Source organism: Columba livia, chromosome 37, assembly GCF_036013475.1.
Source record: "Columba livia isolate bColLiv1 breed racing homer chromosome 37, bColLiv1.pat.W.v2, whole genome shotgun sequence".
In the NCBI taxonomy this organism is placed as follows: Eukaryota; Metazoa; Chordata; class Aves; order Columbiformes; family Columbidae; genus Columba; species Columba livia.
Window position 1 is genome coordinate 27733 of NC_088638.1, and position 22042 is coordinate 49774.

At 60.8% G+C, this 22042-nt stretch overlaps 2 protein-coding genes across 3 annotated transcripts in view; one reads left to right on the plus strand and one right to left on the minus strand.

Moving 5' to 3' along the window:
- Nucleotides 1-1505: 1505 nt before the first annotated feature.
- CCDC115 (coiled-coil domain containing 115) lies at nt 1506-14560 on the minus strand. 2 transcript variants are annotated; one of them, XM_065044385.1, is made up of 8 exons: nt 14389-14560; nt 14211-14317; nt 13134-13237; nt 12473-12552; nt 8695-8835; nt 7318-7611; nt 6400-6759; nt 1543-1672 (listed from the first exon to the last, which is right to left on the minus strand). In XM_065044385.1, exons 1-8 carry the CDS (start codon nt 14558-14560, stop codon nt 1656-1658), a joined length of 1275 nt encoding a protein of 424 aa, XP_064900457.1. In that variant the 3' UTR covers nt 1543-1655. The 2 variants fall into 2 exon arrangements, with proteins under 2 accessions (XP_064900456.1, XP_064900457.1); XM_065044384.1 differs by lacking the exon at nt 6400-6759 and having other exon boundaries at nt 1506-1672; nt 7013-7611.
- IMP4 (IMP U3 small nucleolar ribonucleoprotein 4) overlaps nt 14539-22042 on the plus strand; it is a 21644-nt gene continuing 14140 nt past the window's right edge. The window contains exons 1-2 of the mRNA XM_065044387.1: nt 14539-14699; nt 18729-18900. Coding sequence (XP_064900459.1) covers nt 14697-14699; nt 18729-18900 — 175 coding nt within the window. The 5' untranslated portion in view covers nt 14539-14696. The remainder of the gene's footprint in view (nt 14700-18728; nt 18901-22042) is intronic.

Genomic DNA, 22042 nt, shown 5'->3' on the forward strand with positions numbered 1-22042 from the left:
GACACTGGTGACATCAAAGTGACCCCAAGATGGCCGCCTGGTGACATTGGTGACCCCAAGATGGCCGCCGGGTGATGTCACTGACCCCAAGATGGCCACCTGGTGACATCGGTGACCCCAAGATGGCCGCCTGGTGACCCCAAGATGGCCGCCACGTGACACTGGTGACATCAAAGTGACCCCAAGATGGCCGCCTGGTGACATTGGTGACCCCAAGATGGCCGCCTGGTGACACTGGTGACCCCAAGATGGCCACCAGGTGACACTGGTGACCTCAAAGTGACCCCAAGATGGCCACTGGGTGATGTCAGTGACCCCAAGATGGCCACCTGGTGACATCGGTGACCCCAAGATGGCCGCCTGGTGACCCCAAGATGGCCGCCAGGTGACACTGGTGACCTCAAAGTGACCCCAAGATGGCCGTCAGGTGACACCGGTGCCCCCAAGATGGCCGCCAGGTGACAGTGGTGACATCAAAGTGACCCCAAGATGGCCGCCTGGTGATGTCAGTGACCCCAACATGGCCGCCTGGTGACATTGGTGACATCAAAGTGACCCCAAAATGGCCGCCTGGTGACATTGGTGACCCCAAGATGGCCGCCTGGTTATATCGGTGACCCCAAGATGGCTGCCTGGTGACCCCAAGATGGCCGCCTGGTGATGTCAGTGACCCCAAGATGGCCGCCGGGTGACATTGGTGACCCCAAGATGGCCGCCTGGTGACACTGGTGACATCAAAGTGACCCCAAGATGGCCACCTGGTGACATTGGTGACCCCAAGATGGCCGCCTGGTTATATCGGTGACCCCAAGATGGCCGCCTGGTGACCCCAAGATGGCCGTCAGGTGACATTGGTGACCCCAAGATGGCCGCCTGGTGATGTCAGTGACCCCAAGATGGCTGCCTGGTGACCCCAAGATGGCCGCCTGGTGACATTGGTGACCCCAAGATGGCCGCCTGGTGATGTCAGTGACCCCAAGATGGCCGCCTGGTGACATCGGTGACCCCAAGATGGCCACCTGGTGACCCCAAGATGGCCGCCTGGTGATGTCAGTGACTCCAAGATGGCCGCCAGGTGACCCCAAGATGGCCGCCTGGTGACACTGGTGACCTCAAAGTGACCCCAAGATGGCCGCCTGGTGACACTGGTGACATCAAGTGACCCCAAGATGGCCGCCTGGTGACACTGGTGACATCAAGTGACCCCAAGATGGCCGCCTGGTGACATTGGTGACCCCAAGATGGCCGCCTGGTTATATCGGTGACCCCAAGATGGCCGCCTGGTGACCCCAAGATGGCCGCCTGGTGATGTCAGTGACCCCAAGATGGCCGCCGGGTGACATTGGTGACATCAAAGTGACCCCAAGATGGCCGCCTGGTGACATTGGTGACCCCAAGATGGCCGCCTGGTGACCCCAAGATGGCCGCCAGGTGACACTGGTGACCTCAAAGTGACCCCAAGATGGCCGTCAGGTGACACCGGTGCCCCCAAGATGGCCGCCAGGTGACAGTGGTGCCATCACGTGACCCCAGCCGGGGTGATCAGGTGACCCTGGTGACACTGGTTGTTTATTGGAGGGCCCTGGGTGGCCCCGTCACAGCGTTGGGGACGTCGCTGGCACCTCCGCCAAGGTCCCCACGTTGTCCCCACGTTGTCACCCGCGGGTGTCACCTGGGGGTCAGTGGCCGTGGGGTCCCCAAGGGTGCTGGTGGCACCTGAGGACCCGTGTCCCCAACTGTCCCCATGTCCCCAAGGGTCTCATTGTCACCTGAGCTCCCCGTGTCCCCCGTGGTCTCATTGTCCCCGACGGCCTCAATGTCCCCCATGGTCTCAATGTCCCCAAGGGTCCTGGTGTCACCTGAGGTCCCCGTGTCCCCCATGGTCCTGATGTCCCCAACTGTCCCCGTGTCCCCCATGGTCTCAATGTCCCCAAGGGTCTCATTGTCACCTGAGCTCCCCATGTCCCCCATGGTCTCAATGTCCCCAAGGGTCTCATTGTCACCTGAGCTCCCCATGTCCCCCATGGTCTCAATGTCCCCAAGGGTGCTGGTGGCACCTGAGGTCCCCGTGTCCCCAACTGTCCCCATGTCCCCCATGGTCTCAATGTCCCCAAGGGTCTCGATGTCACCTGATGTCCCCATGTCCCCCATGGTCTCAATGTCCCCAAGGGTCTCGATGTCACCTGATGTCCCCATGTCCCCCATGGTCTCAATGTCCCCAAGGGTCTCATTGTCACCTGGTGTCCCCATGTCCCCCACGGTCTCAATGTCCCCAAGGGTCTCAGTGTCACCTGAGCTCCCCGTGTCCCCCGTGGTCTCATTGTCCCCAATGGTCTCAATGTCCCCCGTGGTCTCAATGTCCCCAAGGGTCTCGATGTCACCTGAGGTCCCCGTGTCCCCAACTGTCCCCATGTCCCCAAGGGTCTCATTGTCACCTGGTGGCCCCCATGTCCCCAAGGGTCCTGGTGTCACCTGAGGTCCCCGTGTCCCCCATGGTCCTGATGTCCCCAAGGGTCCCCATGTCCCCCATGGTCTCAATGTCCCCAAGGGTCCTGGTGTCACCTGAGCTCCCCATGTCCCCAACTGTCCCCATGTCCCCCACGGTCTCAATGTCCCCAAGGGTCTCAATGTCACCTGAGCTCCCCATGTCCCCCATGGTCTCGATGTCCCCAAGGGTCTCGATGTCGCCTGAGGTCCCCGTGTCCCCAACTGTCCCCATGTCCCCCATGGTCTCAATGTCCCCAAGGGTCTCGATGTCACCTGATGTCCCCATGTCCCCAACTGTCCCCATGTCCCCCATGGTCTCAATGTCCCCAAGGGTCCTGGTGTCACCTGAGGTCCCCATGTCCCCAACTGTCCCCATGACCCCCATGGTCCCCATGTCCCCAAGGGTCTCAGTGTCACCTGGTGTCCCCATGTCCCCCATAGTCTCAATGTCCCCAAGTGTCTCAGTGTCACCTGAGCTCCCCGTGTCCCCCGTGGTCTCATTGTCCCCAACGGCCTCGCTGTCCCCCATGGTCTCAATGTCCCCAAGGGTCTCGATGTCACCTGAGGTCCCCGTGTCCCCAACTGTCCCCATGTCCCCAAGGGTCTCATTGTCACCTGGTGGCCCCATGTCCCCAAGGGTCCTGGTGTCACCTGAGGTCCCCGTGTTCCCAACTGTCCCCATGTCCCCCACGGTCTCAATGTCCCCAAGGGTCTCGTTGTCACCTGGTGTCCCCGTGTCCCCCACGGTCTCAATGTCCCCAAGCGTCTCATTGTCACCTGAGCTCCCCGTGTCCCCCGTGGTCTCATTGTCCCCGACGGCCTCGGTGTCCCCTGTGGTCTCGCTGTCCCCAATGGTCTCAATGTCCCCAAGGGTCTCATTGTCACCTGAGGTCCCCGTGTCCCCAATGGTCTCGATGTCCCCAAGGGTCTCAGTGTCACCTGATGTCCCCATGTCCCCCATGGTCTCAATGTCCCCAAGTGTCTCATTGTCACCTGAGGTCCCCATGTCCCCAAGGCTCTCATTGTCACCTGAGGTCCCCGTGTCCCCCATGGTCTCAATGTCCCCAAGGGTCTCAGTGTCACCTGAGCTCCCCGTGTCCCCAACTGTCCCCATGTCCCCCATGGTCTCAATGTCCCCAAGGGTCTCAGTGTCACCTGAGGTCCCCGTGTCCCCCATGGTCCCCATGTCCCCAAGGGTCTCGATGTCACCTGATGTCCCCATGTCCCCAATGGTCTCGCTGTCCCCAATGGTCTCAATGTCCCCCATGGTCTCAATGTCCCCAAGGGTCTCAGTGTCACCTGGTGTCCCCATGTCCCCCATGGTCCCCATGTCCCCAAGGGTCTCATTGTCACCTGGTGGCCCCATGTCCCCAAGGGTCCTGGTGTCACCTGAGGTCCCTGTGTCCCCCATGGTCTCAATGTCCCCAAGGGTCTCGATGTCACCTGATGTCCCCATGTCCCCCATGGTCCCCATGTCCCCAAGGGTCTCGATGTCACCTGATGTCCCCATGTCCCCAATGGTCTCGCTGTCCCCAATGGTCTCAATGTCCCCCATGGTCTCAATGTCCCCAAGGGTCTCAGTGTCACCTGGTGTCCCCATGTCCCCCATGGTCCCCATGTCCCCAAGGGTCTCATTGTCACCTGGTGGCCCCATGTCCCCAAGGGTCCTGGTGTCACCTGAGGTCCCTGTGTCCCCCATGGTCTCAATGTCCCCAAGGGTCTCGATGTCACCTGATGTCCCCATGTCCCCCACGGTCTCAATGTCCCCAAGGGTCTCATTGTCACCTGGTGTCCCCATGTCCCCCACGGTCTCAATGTCCCCAAGGGTCTCAGTGTCACCTGAGCTCCCCGTGTCCCCCTTGGTCTCATTGTCCCCGACGGCCTCGATGTCCCCAATGGTCTCAATGTCCCCAAGGGTCCCCATGTCCCCCATGGTCTCAATGTCCCCAAGGGTCTCATTGTCACCTGGTGTCCCCATGTCCCCCACGGTCTCAATGTCCCCAAGGGTCTCATTGTCACCTGATGTCCCCATGTCCCCCATGGTCTCAATGTCCCCAAGCGTCTCAGTGTCCCCAAGGGTCCCCATGTCCCCCATGGTCTCGATGTCCCCAAGCGTCTCAGTGTCACCTGAGCTCCCCGTGTCCCCCGTGGTCTCATTGTCCCCGACGGCCTCAATGTCCCCCATGGTCTCAATGTCCCCAAGGGTCTCGATGTCACCTGAGGTCCCCATGTCCCCCATGGTCCCCATGTCCCCAAGGGTCTCATTGTCACCTGGTGTCCCCCATGTCCCCAAGGGTCCTGGTGTCACCTGAGCTCCCCATGTCCCCAACTGTCCCCATGTCCCCCATGGTCTCAATGTCCCCAAGGGTCTCATTGTCACCCGAGCTCCCCGTGTCCCCCATGGTCTCAATGTCCCCAAGGGTCCTGCTGTCACCTCAGCTCCCCATGTCCCCCATGGTCTTGATGTCCCCAAGGGTCTCAGTGTCACCTGAGCTCCCCATGTCCCCAACTGTCCCCATGTCCCCCACGGTCTCAATGTCCCCAAGGGTCTCAGTGTCACCTGAGCTCCCCGTGTCCCCCTTGGTCTCATTGTCCCCGACGGCCTCGATGTCCCCAATGGTCTCAATGTCCCCAAGGGTCCCCATGTCCCCCATGGTCTCAATGTCCCCAAGGGTCTTGATGTCCCCAAGGGTCCCCATGTCCCCCATGGTCTCAATGTCCCCAAGGGTCTCATTGTCACCTGAGCTCCCCATGTCCCCCATGGTCTCAATGTCCCCAAGGGTCTCATTGTCACCTGGTGTCCCCATGTCCCCCACGGTCTCAATGTCCCCAAGGGTCTCATTGTCACCTGGTGTCCCCCATGTCCCACATGGTCCTGGTGTCACCTGAGCTCCCCATGTCCCCAACTGTCCCCATGTCCCCCATAGTCTCAGTGTCCCCAAGGGTCCCCATGTCCCCCACGCTCTCAATGTCCCCAAGGGTCTCATTGTCACCTGGTGTCCCCATGTCCCCCATGGTCTCAATGTCCCCAAGGGTCCCCATGTCCCCCACGGTCTCAATGTCCCCAAGGGTCTCAGTGTCACCTGAGCTCCCCGTGTCCCCCTTGGTCTCATTGTCCCCGACGGCCTCGATGTCCCCAATGGTCTCAATGTCCCCCGTGGTCTCGATGTCCCCGACGGCCTCGCTGTCCCCAATGGTCTCGATGTCCCCCATGGTCTCAATGTCCCCAAGGGTCTCATTGTCACCTGAGGTCCCCGTGTCCCCAACTGTCCCCATGTCCCCAAGGGTCTCATTGTCACCTGGTGTCCCCCATGTCCCCCATGGTCCTGGTGTCACCTGATGTCCCCATGTCCCCCATGGTCTCGATGTCCCCAAGGGTCCCCATGTTCCCCATGGTCTCAATGTCCCCAAGGGTCTCATTGTCACCTGATGTCCCCATGTCCCCCGTGGTCTCAATGTCCCCAAGGGTCCTGGTGGCACCTGAGGTCCCCGTGTCCCCAACTGTCCCCATGTCCCCCATAGCCTCAATGTCCCCAAGGGTCTCGATGTCACCTGAGGTTCCCGTGTCCCCCATGGTCTCAATGTCCCCAAGGGTCTCATTGTCACCTGATGTCCCCATGTCCCCCGTGGTCTCAATGTCCCCAAGGGTCCTGGTGTCACCTGAGCTCCCCATGTCCCCAACTGTCCCCATGTCCCCCATGGTCTCAATGTCCCCAAGGGTCTCGTTGTCACCCGAGCTCCCCATGTCCCCCATGGTCTCGATGTCCCCAAGGGTCCCCATGTCCCCCATGGTCTCAATGTCCCCAAGGGTCTCATTGTCACCTGGTGTCCCCATGTCCCCCATGGTCTCAATGTCCCCAAGGGTCCCAGTGTCCCCCACGGTCTCAATGTCCCCAAGCGTCTCAGTGTCACCTGAGCTCCCCGTGTCCCCCTTGGTCTCATTGTCCCCGACGGCCTCGATGTCCCCAATGGTCTCAATGTCCCCCGTGGTCTCAATGTCCCCGACGGCCTCGGTGTCCCCCGTGGTCTCGATGTCCCCCATGGTCTCAATGTCCCCAAGGGTCTCGATGTCACCTGAGGTCCCCGTGTCCCCAACTGTCCCCATGTCCCCAAGGGTCTCATTGTCACCTGGTGGCCCCATGTCCCCAAGGGTCCTGGTGTCACCTGAGCTCCCCATGTCCCCCATGGTCTCGATGTCCCCAAGGGTCTCAGTGTCCCCAAGGGTCCCCATGTCCCCCACGGTCTCAATGTCCCCAAGGGTCTCAGTGTCACCTGATGTCCCCATGTCCCCCATGGTCTCGATGTCCCCAAGGGTCTCAGTGTCCCCAAGGGTCCCCATGTCCCCCACGGTCTCAATGTCCCCAAGGGTCTCATTGTCACCTGGTGTCCCCATGTCCCCCACAGTCTCAATGTCCCCAAGGGTCTCATTGTCACCCAAGCTCCCCGTGTCCCCCATGGTCTCAATGTCCCCAAGGGTCTCATTGTCACCTGGTGTCCCCCATGTCCCCAAGGGTCCTGGTGTCACCTGAGCTCCCCGTGTCCCCAACTGTCCCCATGTCCCCCACGGTCTCAATGTCCCCAAGGGTCTCATTGTCACCTGGTGGCCCCATGTCCCCAAGGGTCCTGGTGTCACCTGATGTCCCCATGTCCGCCACATCTCGATGTCCTCAACTGTCCCCGTGTCCCCCATGGTCTCAATGTCCCCAAGGGTCTCATTGTCACCTGGTGTCCCCATGTCCCCCATGGTCTCGATGTCCCCAAGGGTCTCATTGTCACCTGATGTCCCCATGTCCCCCATGGTCTCAACGTCCCCAAGCGTCTCAGTGTCACCTGAGCTCCCCGTGTCCCCCTTGGTCTCATTGTCCCCGACGGCCTCGATGTCCCCAATGGTCTCAATGTCCCCCGTGGTCTCAATGTCCCCGACGGCCTCGGTGTCCCCAATGGTCTCAATGTCCCCGACGGCCTCGCTGTCCCCAATGGTCTCTATGTCCCCCGTGGTCTCGATGTCCCCGATGTCCCCGATGTCCCCCCGTTTCCGTTTCATTCCCATCAGTAGCCGGTACCGGTTGGTGGCCGCTGTCATCGCCCCCTGCAGGCCGGCCAGCTCCACCGCCACCGCCACCCCTGGGTGGGGGGCAGAGGTCATGGGGTCAGAGGTCACAAGGGTGGGGGGGTCACAGGTGACACATGGTCATGACATTTAACCCTTTCCACCCTTTACTTTGGGGTCCCACCCCCAGGTTTTGGGGACCCCCCCCAAGTTTTGGGGACCCCCCCTTGAATATCCAGGACCCCCAAGATCTATGGGACCCCCCCAAATTTTGGGGACCCCCCCCAGGTATTGCCCCCCCCCCCCCCCAAGTTTTGGGGACCCCTCCCAGGTATTGCCCCCCCCCCCCAAAGTTTTGGGGACCCCTCCCAGGTATTGCCCCCCCCCCAAAGTTATGGGGACCCCCCCTTGAATATCCAGGACCCCCAAGAACTATGGGACCCCCCCCCAAATTCTGGGGACCCCCCCCAGGTATTGACCCCCCCCCCAAGGTTTTGGGGACCCCCCCCCAGGTATTGCCCCCCCCCAACATTTGGGGACCCCCCCTTTGAATATCCAGGACCCCCAAGATCTATGGGACCCCCCCCAAATTTTGGGGACCCCCCCCAGGTATATCCACCCCCCCCAGTTTTGGGGACCCCCCCTTGAATATCCAGGACCCCCAATATCTTTGGGACCCCCCCAAAGTTTTGGGGACCCCCCCTTGAATATCCAGGACCCCCAAGATCTTTGGGACCCCCCCAAAGTTTTGGGGACCCCCCCTTGAATATCCAGGACCCCCAATATCTTTGGGACCCCCCCCAAAGTTTTGGGGACCCCCCCTTGAATATCCAGGACCCCCAAGATCTATGGGACCCCCCCCCAAATTCTGGGGACCCCCCCAGGTATATCCACCCCCCCCAGTTTTGGGGACCCCCCCTTGAATATCCAGGCCCCCCAATATCTTTGCGCCCCCCCCAAGTCTTGGGGACCCTCCCGAGGTTTTAGGGACCCCCCCCAACATTTGGGGACCCCCCTTGAATTTCCAGGACCCCCAAAATCTTTGGGACCCCCCCCAAAGTATTGGGGACACCCCCCAGGTATTGGGGACCCCCCCACAGGTATTGGGGCCCCCCTCACTTTTGGGGACCCCCCCAGTTTTGGGGTCCCCCCCTCACCTCTGCTGAAGTTCTCCTGTGCTCTCCTCAGGCTGGGGGGCACTAGGACCCCGAACCACCTCAGGGGGTCGTGGGGGTCCCGGGGGGGGGATGTTGGGGTCCCCTTCCCAGAAATGGGGTCACCCCGGCGCTGACGGAGTCCTGGGGGGGGGGCACAGACACCCCACATAATGGGGGGGTCAGCAGCACCCATAGACACCCATAGACCCCCCCCCAGCACCCATAGACACCCAGCACCCATAGACCTCCCAGCACCCATAGACACCCAACACATAGACCCCCCGACCCATAGACCCCCCCCAGCACCCATAGACCCCCCAGCACCCAACAACCCCCCAGCACCCATAGAACACCCAACCCATAGACCCCCGACCCATAGACCCCCAGCACCCATAGACCCCCCACCCATAGACCCCCAGCACCCATAGACCCCCAGCACCCATAGACCCCCAGCACCTATAGACCTCCAGCACCCATAGGCCCCCCCCAGCACCCATAGACCCCCCACCCATAGAGCCCCCAGCACCCAACAACCCCCCAGCACCCATAGACACCCAACCCATAGACCCCCGACCCATAGACCCCCACCCATAGACCCCCCACCCATAGACCCCCCACCCATAGACCCCCAGCACCCATAGACCCCCCAACACCCATAGACCCCCAGCACCTATAGACCTCCAGCACCCATAGGCCCCCCCCAGCACCCATAGACCCCCCACCCATAGAGCCCCCAGCACCCAACAACCCCCCAGCACCCATAGACACCCAACCCATAGACCCCCGACCCATAGACCCCCACCCATAGACCCCCCACCCATAGACCCCCGCAGCACCCATAGACCCCCAGTGCCCATAGACCCCCAGCACCCATAGACACCCAACCCATAGACCCCCCCAGCACCCATAGAGCCCCCACCCATAGATGCCCCACCCATAGACCCCCGCAGCACCCATAGACCCCCCACCCATAGACCCCCCAGCACCCATAGACCCCCCAGCACCCAAAGACAAACCCACAAGCACCCATAGACCCCCCACCCTTAGACCCCCAGCACCCATAGACCCCCCCACCCATAAATCCCCCAGCACCCACAGACCCCCCCCACCCATGAACCTCCAACACCCATAGACCCCCAACCCTTACACCCCCACCAATAGAATGCCAGCACCCATAGACCCCCCAGCACCCATAACCCCCACCCATAGACCCCCCACCCAAAGACCCACAACACCCACAGACCCCCCACCCATAGAATCCCTGCACCCATAGACCCCCCACCCATGCCCCCCCCCATAAACTCCCGACACCCATAGACCCCCCCAGCACCCATAGACCCCCAGCACCCATAGACCCCCAGCACCCATAGACCCCCCCAGCACCCATAGACACCCAACCCATAGACCCCCCCAGCACCCATAGACACCCAACCCATAGACCCCCCCAGCACCCATAGACCCCCAGCACCCATAGACCCCCCCAGCACCCATAGACACCCAACCCATAGACCCCCACCCATAGACCCCCAGCACCCATAGACCCCCAGCACACATAGACCCCCCAGCACCCATAGACCCCCAGCACCCATAGACCCCCCAGCACCCATAGACACCCAACCCATAGACCCCCCCAGCACCCATAGAGCCCCCACCCATAGATGCCCCACCCATAGACCCCCGCAGCACCCATAGACCCCCCACCCATAGACACCCCACCCATAGACCCCCAGCACCCATAGACACCCAACACATAGAACCCCCAACCCATAGACCCCCAGCACCCATAGACCCCCCACCCATAGATGCCCCACATACAGACTCCCCAGAACCCATAGGCCCCCCACCCATAGACCCCCAACCCATAGACCCCAAACCCTTAGACCCCCCACCCACAGACCCCCAGCACCCATAGACACCCCACCCATAGACCCCCGCAGCACCCATAGACCCCCCAGCACCCATAGACCCCCCAGCACCCATAGACCCCCCACCCATAGACCCCCAGCGCCCATAGACCCCCCAGCACCCATAGACCCCCGACCCATAGACCCCCACCCATAGACCCCCAGCACCCATAGACTCCCCACCCATAGACCCCCCACCCATAGACCCCCAGCACCCATAGACCCCCCAGCACCCATAGAGCCCCCACCCATAGACCCCCAGCGCCCATAGACCCCCCAGCACCCATAGACCCCCGACCCATAGACCCCCACCCATAGACCCCCAGCACCCATAGACCCCCGCAGCACCCATAGACTCCCCACCCATAGACCCCCCACCCATAGACCCCCAGCACCCATAGACCCCCCAGCACCCATAGACCCCCAGCACCTATAGACCTCCAGCACCCATAGGCCCCCCCCAGCACCCATAGACCCCCCACCCATAGAGCCCCCAGCACTCATAGACCCCCCACCCATAGACCCCCCACCCATAGACCCCCAGCACCCATAGACCCCCCCACCCATAGATCCCCCAGCACCCACAGACCCCCCCACCCATGAATCTCCAACACCCATAGACCCCCAACCCTTAGACCCCCCCACCCATAGAATGCCAGCACCCATAGACCCCCCAGCACCCATAACCCCCACCCATAGACCCCCCACCCAAAGACCCACAACACCCACAGACCCCCCACCCATAGAATCCCTGCACCCATAGACCCCCCACCCATAGAATCCCTGCACCCATAGACTCCCCACCCATGCCCCCCCCCATAAACTCCCGACACCCATAGACCCCCCCAGCACCCATAGACCCCCAGCACCCATAGACCCCCAGCACCCATAGACCCCCCCACCCATAGAATGCCAGCACCCATAGACCCCCCAGCACCCATAACCCCCACCCATAGACCCCCCACCCAAAGACCCACAACACCCACAGACCCCCCACCCATAGAATCCCTGCACCCATAGACCCCCCACCCATGCCCCCCCCCATAAACTCCCGACACCCATAGACCCCCCCAGCACCCATAGACCCCCCAGCACCCATAGACACCCCACCCATAGACCCCCCCAGCACCCATAGACCCCCCAGCACCCATAGACCCCCAGCACCCATAGACAGCCCAGCACCCATAGACACCCAACCCATAGACCCCCCCAGCACCCATAGAGCCCCCACCCATAGATGCCCCACCCATAGACCCCCGGAGCACCCATAGACCCCCCACCCATAGACCTCCCACCCATAGATCCCCCAGCACCCACAGACCCCCCCACCCATGAATCTCCAACACCCATAGACCCCCAACCCTTAGACCCCCCCACCCATAGAATGCCAGCACCCATAGACCCCCCAGCACCCATAACCCCCACCCATAGACCCCCCCACCCATAGACCCCCAGCACACATAGACCCCCCACCCATAGACCCCCCACCCATAGACCCCCCACCCATAGATCCCCCAGCACCCATAGACCCCCCAGCACCCATAGACACCCAACCCATAGACCCCCACCCATAGACCCCCAGCACCCATAGACCCCCCACCCATAGACCCCCACCCATAGACCCCCAGCACCCATAGACACCCACCCATAGACCCCCCACCCATAGACCCCCAGCACCCACAGACCCCCAGCACCCATAGACCCCCCAGCACCCATAGACACCCAACACATAGAACCCCCAACCCATAGACCCCCCAGCACCCATAGACACCCAACCCATGCCCCCCCCCATAAACTCCCCACACCCATAGACCCCCCCAGCACCTATAGAGCCCCACCCATGGACCCCCCCCCACCCATGGGTGCCCCCGTACCGTCATCCCCCCCCAATGGCTGTTGGGGGTCCCGTGTCCCCGTCACCTCCAGGAAGTCCCAATGTCCCCCTGGGTCCTGCCTGGGGACACACAGGACATGGAACCCCCCATGTGTCCCCATGTCCCCCAGTGTCCCCATATCCCCATGTCCCCCAGTGTCCCCATGTCCCCCAGTGTCCCATGTGTCCCCATGTCCCCCCAGTGTCCCCATGTGTCCCCATGTCCCCATGTGCCCCAGTGCCCCATGTGTCCCCATGTCCCCCAGTGTCCCCATGTCCCCCAGTGTCACCATGTGTCCCCATGTCCCCCAGTGTCCCCATGTGTCCCCATGTCCCCCCAGTGCCCCCATGTCCCACAGTGTCCCCATGTGTCCCCATATCCCCAGTGTCCCCATGTCCCCCAGTGTCCCCATGTGTCCCCATGTCCCCCATGTGTCCCCATGTCCCCCAGTGTCACCATGTGTCCTAATGTCCCCATGTCCCCCAGTGTCCCCATGTCCCCCAGTGCCCCATGTCCCCCAGTGTCCCCATGTCCCCCAGTGTCCCATGACCCCCCAGTGTCCCCATGTGTCCCCATGTCCCCCAGTGTCCCCATGTGTCCCCATGTGTCCCCATGTCCCCCCAGTGTCCCCAAGCCCCCCGATGTCCCCCGATGTCCCCACCTGGGCAGGACCGTGACGCGGGGGACAATGGTGGCCCCGTACTGGAGGGACGAGACACGGTGACACCCCAGAGAGTAACGGGACTGGGACAGGGACAGCCAGCCCTGGGGACATGGGGACATGGGGACACGGGTCAGGGGTCGTGGGGACAGGGGGCGACACGGGGTGATGTGTCCCCATGTCCCCCTGTCTGTCCCCATGTCCCCCTGTCCCCATATCCCCCCTATCCCCATATCCCCTCCCCCTGTCCCCATGTCCCCCTGTCCCCATGTCCCCCTGTCCCCATGTCCCCATGTCCCCCTGTCCCCCTGTCCCCATGTCCCCATGTCCCATGTCCCCATATCCCCCTGTCCCCATGTCCCCCTGTCCCCATTGTCCCCATATCCCCATGTCCCCCTGTCCCCATATCCCCATGTCCCCCTGTCCCCATGTCCCCCTGTCCCCATGTCCCCCTGTCCCCCGTCCCCATGTCCCCCTGTCCCATGTCCCCCTGTCCCCATGTCCCATGTCCCCATATCCCCATGTCCCCCTGTCCCCATGTCCCCATATCCCCATGTCCCCATATCCCCCTGTCCCCCTGTCCCCATGTCCCCATGTCCCCCTGTCCCCATGTCCCCCTGTCCCCCTGTCCCCATATCCCCATGTCCCCCTGTCCCCATGTCCCATGTCCCATGTCCCCCTGTCCCCATGTCCCCATGTCCCCATGTCCCCCTGTCCCCCTGTCCCCCTGTCCCCATGTCCCCATATCCCCATGTCCCCATGTCCCCCTGTCCCCATGTCCCCCTGTCCCCATGTCCCCATGTCCCCCTGTCCCCATGTCCCCATATCCCCCTGTCCCCATGTCCCCATATCCCCATGTCCCCCTGTCCCCATATCCCCCTGTCCCCATGTCCCCATGTCCCCATATCCCCATGTCCCCCTGTCCCCATATCCCCCTGTCCCCATGTCCCCATGTCCCCATATCCCCATGTCCCCATGTCCCCCTGTCTGTCCCCCTGTCCCCCTGTCCCCATGTCCCCATGTCCCCATATCCCCATGTCCCCATGTCCCCCTGTCTGTCCCCCTGTCCCCTCTCACCTCCCTCATCAGCCCCTCCAGCTCCCCCCGTTTCTTCTCCAGCGCCTCCAGCGCCCCCAGCAGCTCCAGCAGCGCCTCGTCCAGCTCCATGTCCAGCCCGGGCGACCCTATAGAAACAAACAGAGCGTTATGGGCGACCCTATAGAAACAAACACCCCCCGGGGCGCCCCTCACGGACCCTCCATCGCCGTCGCCACCGGCCCGCGCCGCGGCCTCACTCCGCGCCGCCGCCTCCTCCAATCGCAGCCGCCCCCGCCGCTCCTCCGCCAATCACCGCTCGCAGCGGGGCGGGAGGCGGGGCTTGGCTGAGGGCCGGCGGGGCGGTGGAGTGAAGCCGGCTCGGCCGCCATCTTCCTTGAGGGCTCAGCGGCGTTCCTCAGCACCGGGCTCTCCCATTGGCTTCCTCCCCACGCTCCCGGCCAATCGGCGGCGGCGGTGTTGAGAGGTGCCGGCGTGTGGAGTGTGGAGAGCGGGGTGGCCGCCACTATGGTGAGTGGAGGGGTCTGTGTTATTGTAGGGTCGGGGGGGGGGGAAAGGGGGGGCTGGTTGTGTCCCCATAATGTCCCCATGTCCCCATAATGTCCCCATGTCCCCCCCAGTGTCCCAATGTGTCCCCATAATGTCCCCATAATGTCCCCATGTCCCCCCCAGTGTCCCCATGTGACCCCATAATGTCCCCATGTCCCCCCCCAGTGTCCCCATGTGTCCCCCCAATGTCCCCATGTCCCCCCCAATGTCTCCATAACCCCCTCTAATGTCCCCATAACTCCTAATGTCCCCATAACCCCCCTTAATGTCCCCATAACCCCCCCACAATGTCCCCATGCCCCCTTTAATGTCCCCATAACCCCCCTAATGTCCCCATAACCTCATCTAATGTCCCCATAACCCCCCATAAGGTCCCCATAACCCCCCTAATGTCCCCATAACCCCCTAATGTCCCCATAACCCCCCCTAATGTCCCCATAACCCCCCCTAATGTCCCTATGTCCCCCCTAATATCCCCATAACCCCCCCTAAGGTCCCCATGACCCCCCTCAATGTCCCCAGAACCCCTTAATGTCCTCATAACCCCCCCTAATGTCCCCATAACCCCCCTAATGTCCCCATAACCTCCTCTAATATCCCCATAACCCCCCCTGATGTCCCCATGTCCCCCTTTAATGTCCCCATAACCCCCCCCCAATGTCCCCATAACCCCCCCCAATGTCCCCATAACCCCCCCCACAATGTCCCTATGTCCCCACAATGTCCCCATAACCCCCCCTAATGTCCCCATAACCCCCTAATGTCCTCATAACCCCCCCCCCGATGTCACCTTTGTCCCTTCTGTCCCCAACTCCACCATCAGACCCGTGAGCTCCTGCAGCCCCAGGTGCAGCGATAACCCCCCGAATAACCCCAGAACCCCCCAAATGTCCCCAGAACCCACCCCAATGTCACCATAACACCCTAATGTCCCCATAACTCCCCCTAATGTCCCCATAACACCCTAATGTCCCCATAACCCCTCCTAAGGTCCCCATGACCCCCCTCAATGTCCCCATAACCCCTTAATGTCCCCATAACCCCCATAATGTCCCTATAACCCCCTAATGTCCCCATAACCCCCCCTAATGTCCCCATAACCCCCCCTAATGTCCCTATGTCCCCCCTAATATCCCCATAACCCCCCCTAAGGTCCCCATGACCCCCCTCAATGTCCCCAGAACCCCTTAATGTCCCCATAACCCCCATAACGTCCCCATAGCCTCCTCTAATATCCCCATAACCTTCCCTAATGTCCCCATGTCCCCCTTTAATGTCCCCATAACCCCCCTAATGTCCCCATAACCTCCTCTAATGTCCCCATAACCCCCCTAATGTCCCCATAACCTCCTCTAATGTCCCCATAGCCCCCCCGCAATGTCCCCATGTCCCCCTTTAATGTCCCCATAAACCCTTAATGTCCCCATAACCCCCATAATGTCCCCATAACCCCCCCCAATGTCCCCATAACCCCCCCCACAATGTCCCTATGTCCCCACAATGTCCCCATAACCCCCTTTGAATCCCCCAGAACCCCCCCCAATGTCCCCAGAACCCCCTGTAACTTGTCCCCAATGTCCCCATGACCCCCCCCGAGGTCCCTGTGACCCCCCGATGTCACCTTTGTCCCTTCTGTCCCCAACTCCACCATCAGACCCGTGAGCTCCTGCAGCCCCAGGTGCAGCGATAACCCCCCGAATGTCCCCAGAACCCCCCCAATGTCACCATAACACCCTAATGTCCCCATAACCCCCCCCAATGTCACCATAACCCCTTAATGTCCCCATAACCCCCATAACGTCCCCATAACCTCCTCTAATATCCCCATAACCTCCCCTAATGTCCCCATGTCCCCCTTTAATGTCCCCACAACCCCCATAATGTCCCCATAACCTCCTCTAATGTCCCTATAACTGCCCCTAATGTCCCCATAACCCCCATAATGTCCCTATAACCTCCTCTAATGTCCCCATAACCCCCCTAATGTCCCCATAACCTCCTCTAATATCCCCATAACCCCCCCTAATGTCCCCATGTCCCCCCCAATGTCCCCATGTCCCCCCTTTAATGTCCCCATAAACCCTTAATGTCCCCATAACCCCCATAATGTCCCCATAACCTCCTCTAATATCCCCATAACCCCCCCCTAATGTCCCCATGTCCCCCCCAATGTCCCCATGTCCCCCTTTAATGTCCCCATAACCCCTTAATGTCCCCATAACCCCCATAACATCCCCCTTTAACGTCCCCATAACCCCCCCTAATGTCCCCATAACCCCCCCTAATGTCCCCATAACCTCCTCTAATATCCCCATAACCCCCCCCTAATGTCCCCATGTCCCCCCATAATGTCCCCATAACCCCCATAATGTCCCCATGTCCCCCCATAATGTCCCCATAACCCCCTAATATCCCTATGTCCCCACAATGTCCCCATAACCCCCTTTGAATCCCCCAGAACCCCCCTTAATGTCCCCAGAACCCCCTGTAACTTGTCCCCAATGTCCCCATGACCCCCCCCGAGGTCCCTGTGACCCCCCCCATAACATCCCCATAACCTCCTCTAATATCCCCATAACCCCCCCTAATGTCCCCATGTCCCCCTTTAATGTCCCCACAACCCCCATAATGTCCCCATAACCTCCTCTAATGTCCCCATAACTGCCCCTAATGTCCCCATAACCCCCATAATGTCCCTATAACCTCCTCTAATGTCCCCATAACCACCCTAATGTCCCTATAACCTCCTCTAATGTCCCCATAACCCCCCTAATGTCCCCATAACCTCCTCTAATGTCCCCATAGCCCCCCCGCAATGTCCCCATGTCCCCCTTTAATGTCCCCATAAACCCTTAATGTCCCCATAACCCCCATAATGTCCCCATAACCCCCCCCAATGTCCCCATAACCCCCCCAATGTCCCCATGTCCCCCTTTAACGTCCCCATAACCCCCCCTAATGTCCCCATAACCCCCCCCTAATGTCCCCATAACCTCCTCTAATATCCCCATAACCCCCCTAATGTCCCCATGTCCCCCTTTAAAGTCCCCATAACCCCCATAATGTCCCCATAACCCCCATAATGTCCCCATAACCCCCCCAATGTCCCCATAACCCCCCCCACAATGTCCCTATGTCCCCACAATGTCCCCATAACCCCCTTTGAATCCCCCAGAACCTCCCTTGAATCCCCCAGAACCCCCCCCAATGTCCCCAGAACCGCCCCCAATGTCCCCAGAACCCCCTGTAACTTCCCCCCAATGTCCCCATGACCCCCCCCGAGGTCCCTGTGACCCCCCGATGTCACCTTTGTCCCTTCTGTCCCCAACTCCACCATCAGACCCGTGAGCTCCTGCAGCTCCAGGCGCAGCGATAACCCCCCGAATGTCCCCAGAACCCCCCCTAATGTCACCATAACACCCTAATGTCCCCATAACCCCCCCCCAATGTCACCATAACACCCTAATGTCCCCATAACCCCCCCCAATGTCACCATAACACCCTAATGTCCCCATAACCCCCCCCAATGTCACCATAACACCCTAATGTCCCCATAACCCCCCCTAATGTCCCTATGTCCCCCCTAATGTCCCCATAACCCCTCCTAAGGTCCCCATGACCCCCCTCAATGTCCCCATAACCCCCTAATGTCCCCATAACCCCCATAACGTCCCCAAACCTCCTCTAATATCCCCATAACCCCCCCTAATGTCCCCATGTCCCCCCTTTAATGTCCCCATAACCCCCTAATGTCCCCATAACCCCCCCCCAATGTCCCCATAACCCCCCCCACAATGTCCCTATGTCCCCACAATGTCCCCATAACCCCCTTTGAATCCCCCAGAACCCCCCTTGAATCCCCCAGAACCCCCCCCAATGTCCCCAGAACCCCCCCCAATGCCCCCAGAACCCCCTGTAACTTGTCCCCGATGTCCCCATGACCCCCCCCGATGTCCCCGTCCCCCCCGATGACGTCATCCGTGTCCCCAGTTGCGCCGGCAGGCCCGCGAGCGCCGCGAGTTCCTGCGGCAGCGGGAGCAGCAGCAGCGGCTGCAGCGGCAGCGGCAGCGCAGGGAGCAGCTCAGGCAGGCGCTGGATGGTGAGGGGGGGGCACAAAGGGACAGCGGTGACATCGGGGGGGGGTCAAAGGGACCTGGGGGGGGTCATGGGGACATCGGGGTGAAGTTACGGGGGGTTCTGGGGATATTGGGGGGGGTTATGGGGACCTTATGGGGGTTATGGGGACATTAGGGGGGGTTATGGGGACATTAGGGGGGGGTTTGGGGACATTATAGGGGTTGTGGGGACATTAAGGGGGGACATAGGGACATTGGGGGGGTTATGGGGACATTAGGGGGGTTATGGGGACATTATGGGGGACATAGGGACATTGGGGGGGTTATGGGGACATTATGGGGGTTATGGGGACGTTAAGGGTTTATGGGGACATTAAAGGGGGACATAGGGACATTGGGGGGGTTCTGGGGACATTAGGGGGGGTTATGGGGACATTGGGGGGGACATAGGGACATTAGGGGGGGTTATGGGGACCTTATGGGGGGTTCTGGGGACATTGGGGGGGTTCTGGGGACATTCGGGGGGTTATCGCTGCGCCTGGAGCTGCAGGAGCTCACGGGTCTGATGGTGGAGTTGGGGACAGAAGGGACAAAGGTGACATCGGGGGGTCACAGGGACCTCGGGGGGGGTCATGGGGACATTGGGGTGAAGTTACAGGGGGTTCTGGGGACATTGGGGGGGGTTATGGGGACATTGGGGGGGGTTATGGGGACATTGGGGGGGGTTATGGGGACATTATGGGGGTTGTGGGGACCTTATAGGGGATTATGGGGACATTATGGGGGTTGTGGGGACATGAAGGGGGGGACATAGGGACATTGGGGGGGTTATGGGGACATTAGGGGGGGTTTTGGGGACCTTATTGGGGGTTATGGGGACATTAGGGGGGGTTATGGGGATATTAGGGGGGGTTATGGGGACATTGGGGGGGTTATGGGGACATTAAGGGGGGGACATAGGGACATTAGGGGGGGTTATGGGGACATTAGGGGGGGTTATGGGGACATTATGGGGGTTGTGGGGACATTAAGGGGGGACATAGGGACATTAGGGGGGGTCTTGGGGACATTAGGGGGGGTTATGGGGACATTATGGGGGTTATGGGGACATTAAGGGGGGACATAGGGACATTAGGGGGGTCTTGGGGACATTAGGGGGGTTATGGGGACATCGGGGTGAAGTTACAGGGGGTTCTGGGGATATTGGGGGGGGTTATGGGGACATTAGGGGGGTTATGGGGACATTAGGGGGGGTTATGGGGACATTGGGGGGGTTATGGGGACATTAAGGTGTTATGGGGACATTCGGGGGGGTTATGGGGATATTAGGGGGGGTTATGGGGACCTTATGGGGGGTTATGGGACATTAGGGGGGGTTATGGGGACATTAGGGGGGGTTATGGGGACATCGGGGTGAAGTTACAGGGGGTTCTGGGGATATTGGGGGGGGTTATGGGGACATTGGGGGGGTTATGGGGACATTAGGGGGGTTATGGGGACATCGGGGTGAAGTTACAGGGGGTTCTGGGGACATTATGGGGGTTATGGGGACAATTGGGGGGGTCATGGGGACCTTATGGGGGTTGTGGGGACATTAAGGGGGGACATAGGGACATTAGGGGGTGTTATGGGGACATTAGGGGGGGTTATGGGGACATTGGGGGGGGTTATGGGGACCTTATGGGGGGTTATGGGGACATTGGGGGGGGTTATGGGGACATTAGGGGGGGGTTTGGGGACATTATGGGGGTTGTGGGGACATTAAGGGGGGACATAGGGACATTAGGGGGTGTTATGGGGACATTAGGGGGGGTTATGGGGACATTGGGGGGGGGTTATGGGGACCTTATGGGGGGTTATGGGGACATTAGGGGGGTCATGGGGACCTTATGGGGGTTGTGGGGACATTAAGGGGGGGACATAGGGACTTAGGGGGGGTTATGGGGACATTAGGGGGGGTTATGGGGACATTATGGGGGTTGTGGGGACATTAAGGGGGGGACATAGGGACATTAGGGGGGTCTTGGGGACATTAGGGGGGTTATGGGGACATCGGGGTGAAGTTACAGGGGGTTCTGGGGACATTATGGGGGTTATGGGGACAATTGGGGGGGTCATGGGGACCTTATGGGGGTTGTGGGGACATTGTGGGGGGACATAGGGACATTAGGGGGGTTATGGGGTCATTAAGGGGGGACATAGGGACATTAGGGGGGTTATGGTGACATTAGGGGGGGTTATGGGGACATTATGGGGGTTGTGGGGACATTATGGGGGGACATAGGGACATTATGGGGGTTCTGGGGACATTATGGGGGGTTATGGGGACATTGGGGGGGTTATGGGGACGTTATGGGGGCTATGGGGACATTAAGGGGGGACATAGGGACATTAGGGGGGGTTATGGGGACATTAAGAGGGGACATAGGGACATTGGGGGTGTTATGGGGACATTAGGTGGGTTATGGGGACATTAGGGGGGGGTTATGGGGACATTATGGGGGTTGTGGGGACATTAATGGGGGACATAGGGACATTAGGGGGAGTTATGGGGACATTAGGGGGGTTATGGTGACATTGGGGGGGTTCTGGGGACATTTGGGGGGTTCTGGGGACATTCGGGGGGTTATCGCTGCGCCTGGAGCTGCAGGAGCTCACGGGTCTGATGGTGGAGTTGGGGACAGAAGGGACAAAGGTGACATCGGGGGGTCACAGGGACCTCGGGGGGGGTCATGGGGACATTGGGGACAAGTTACAGGGGGTTCTGGGGACATTGGGGGGGGGTTATGGGGACATTGGGGGGGGTTATGGGGACATTATGGGGGTTGTGGGGACCTTATAGGGGATTATGGGGACATTATGGGGGTTGTGGGGACATGAAGGGGGGACATAGGGACATTGGGGGGGTTATGGGGACATTAGGGGGGGTTTTGGGGACCTTATTGGGGGTTATGGGGACATTAGGGGGGGTTATGGGGATATTAGGGGGGGTTATGGGGACATTGGGGGGGTTATGGGGACATTGGGGGGGACATAGGGACATTAGGGGGGGTTATGGGGACATTGGGGGGGACATAGGGACATTATGGGGGGTTGTGGGGACATTAAGGGGGGACATGGGGACATTAGGGGGGTCTTGGGGACATTAGGGGGGGTCATGGGGACATCGGGGTGAAGTTACAGGGGGTTCTGGGGATATTGGGGGGGGTTATGGGGACCTTATGGGGG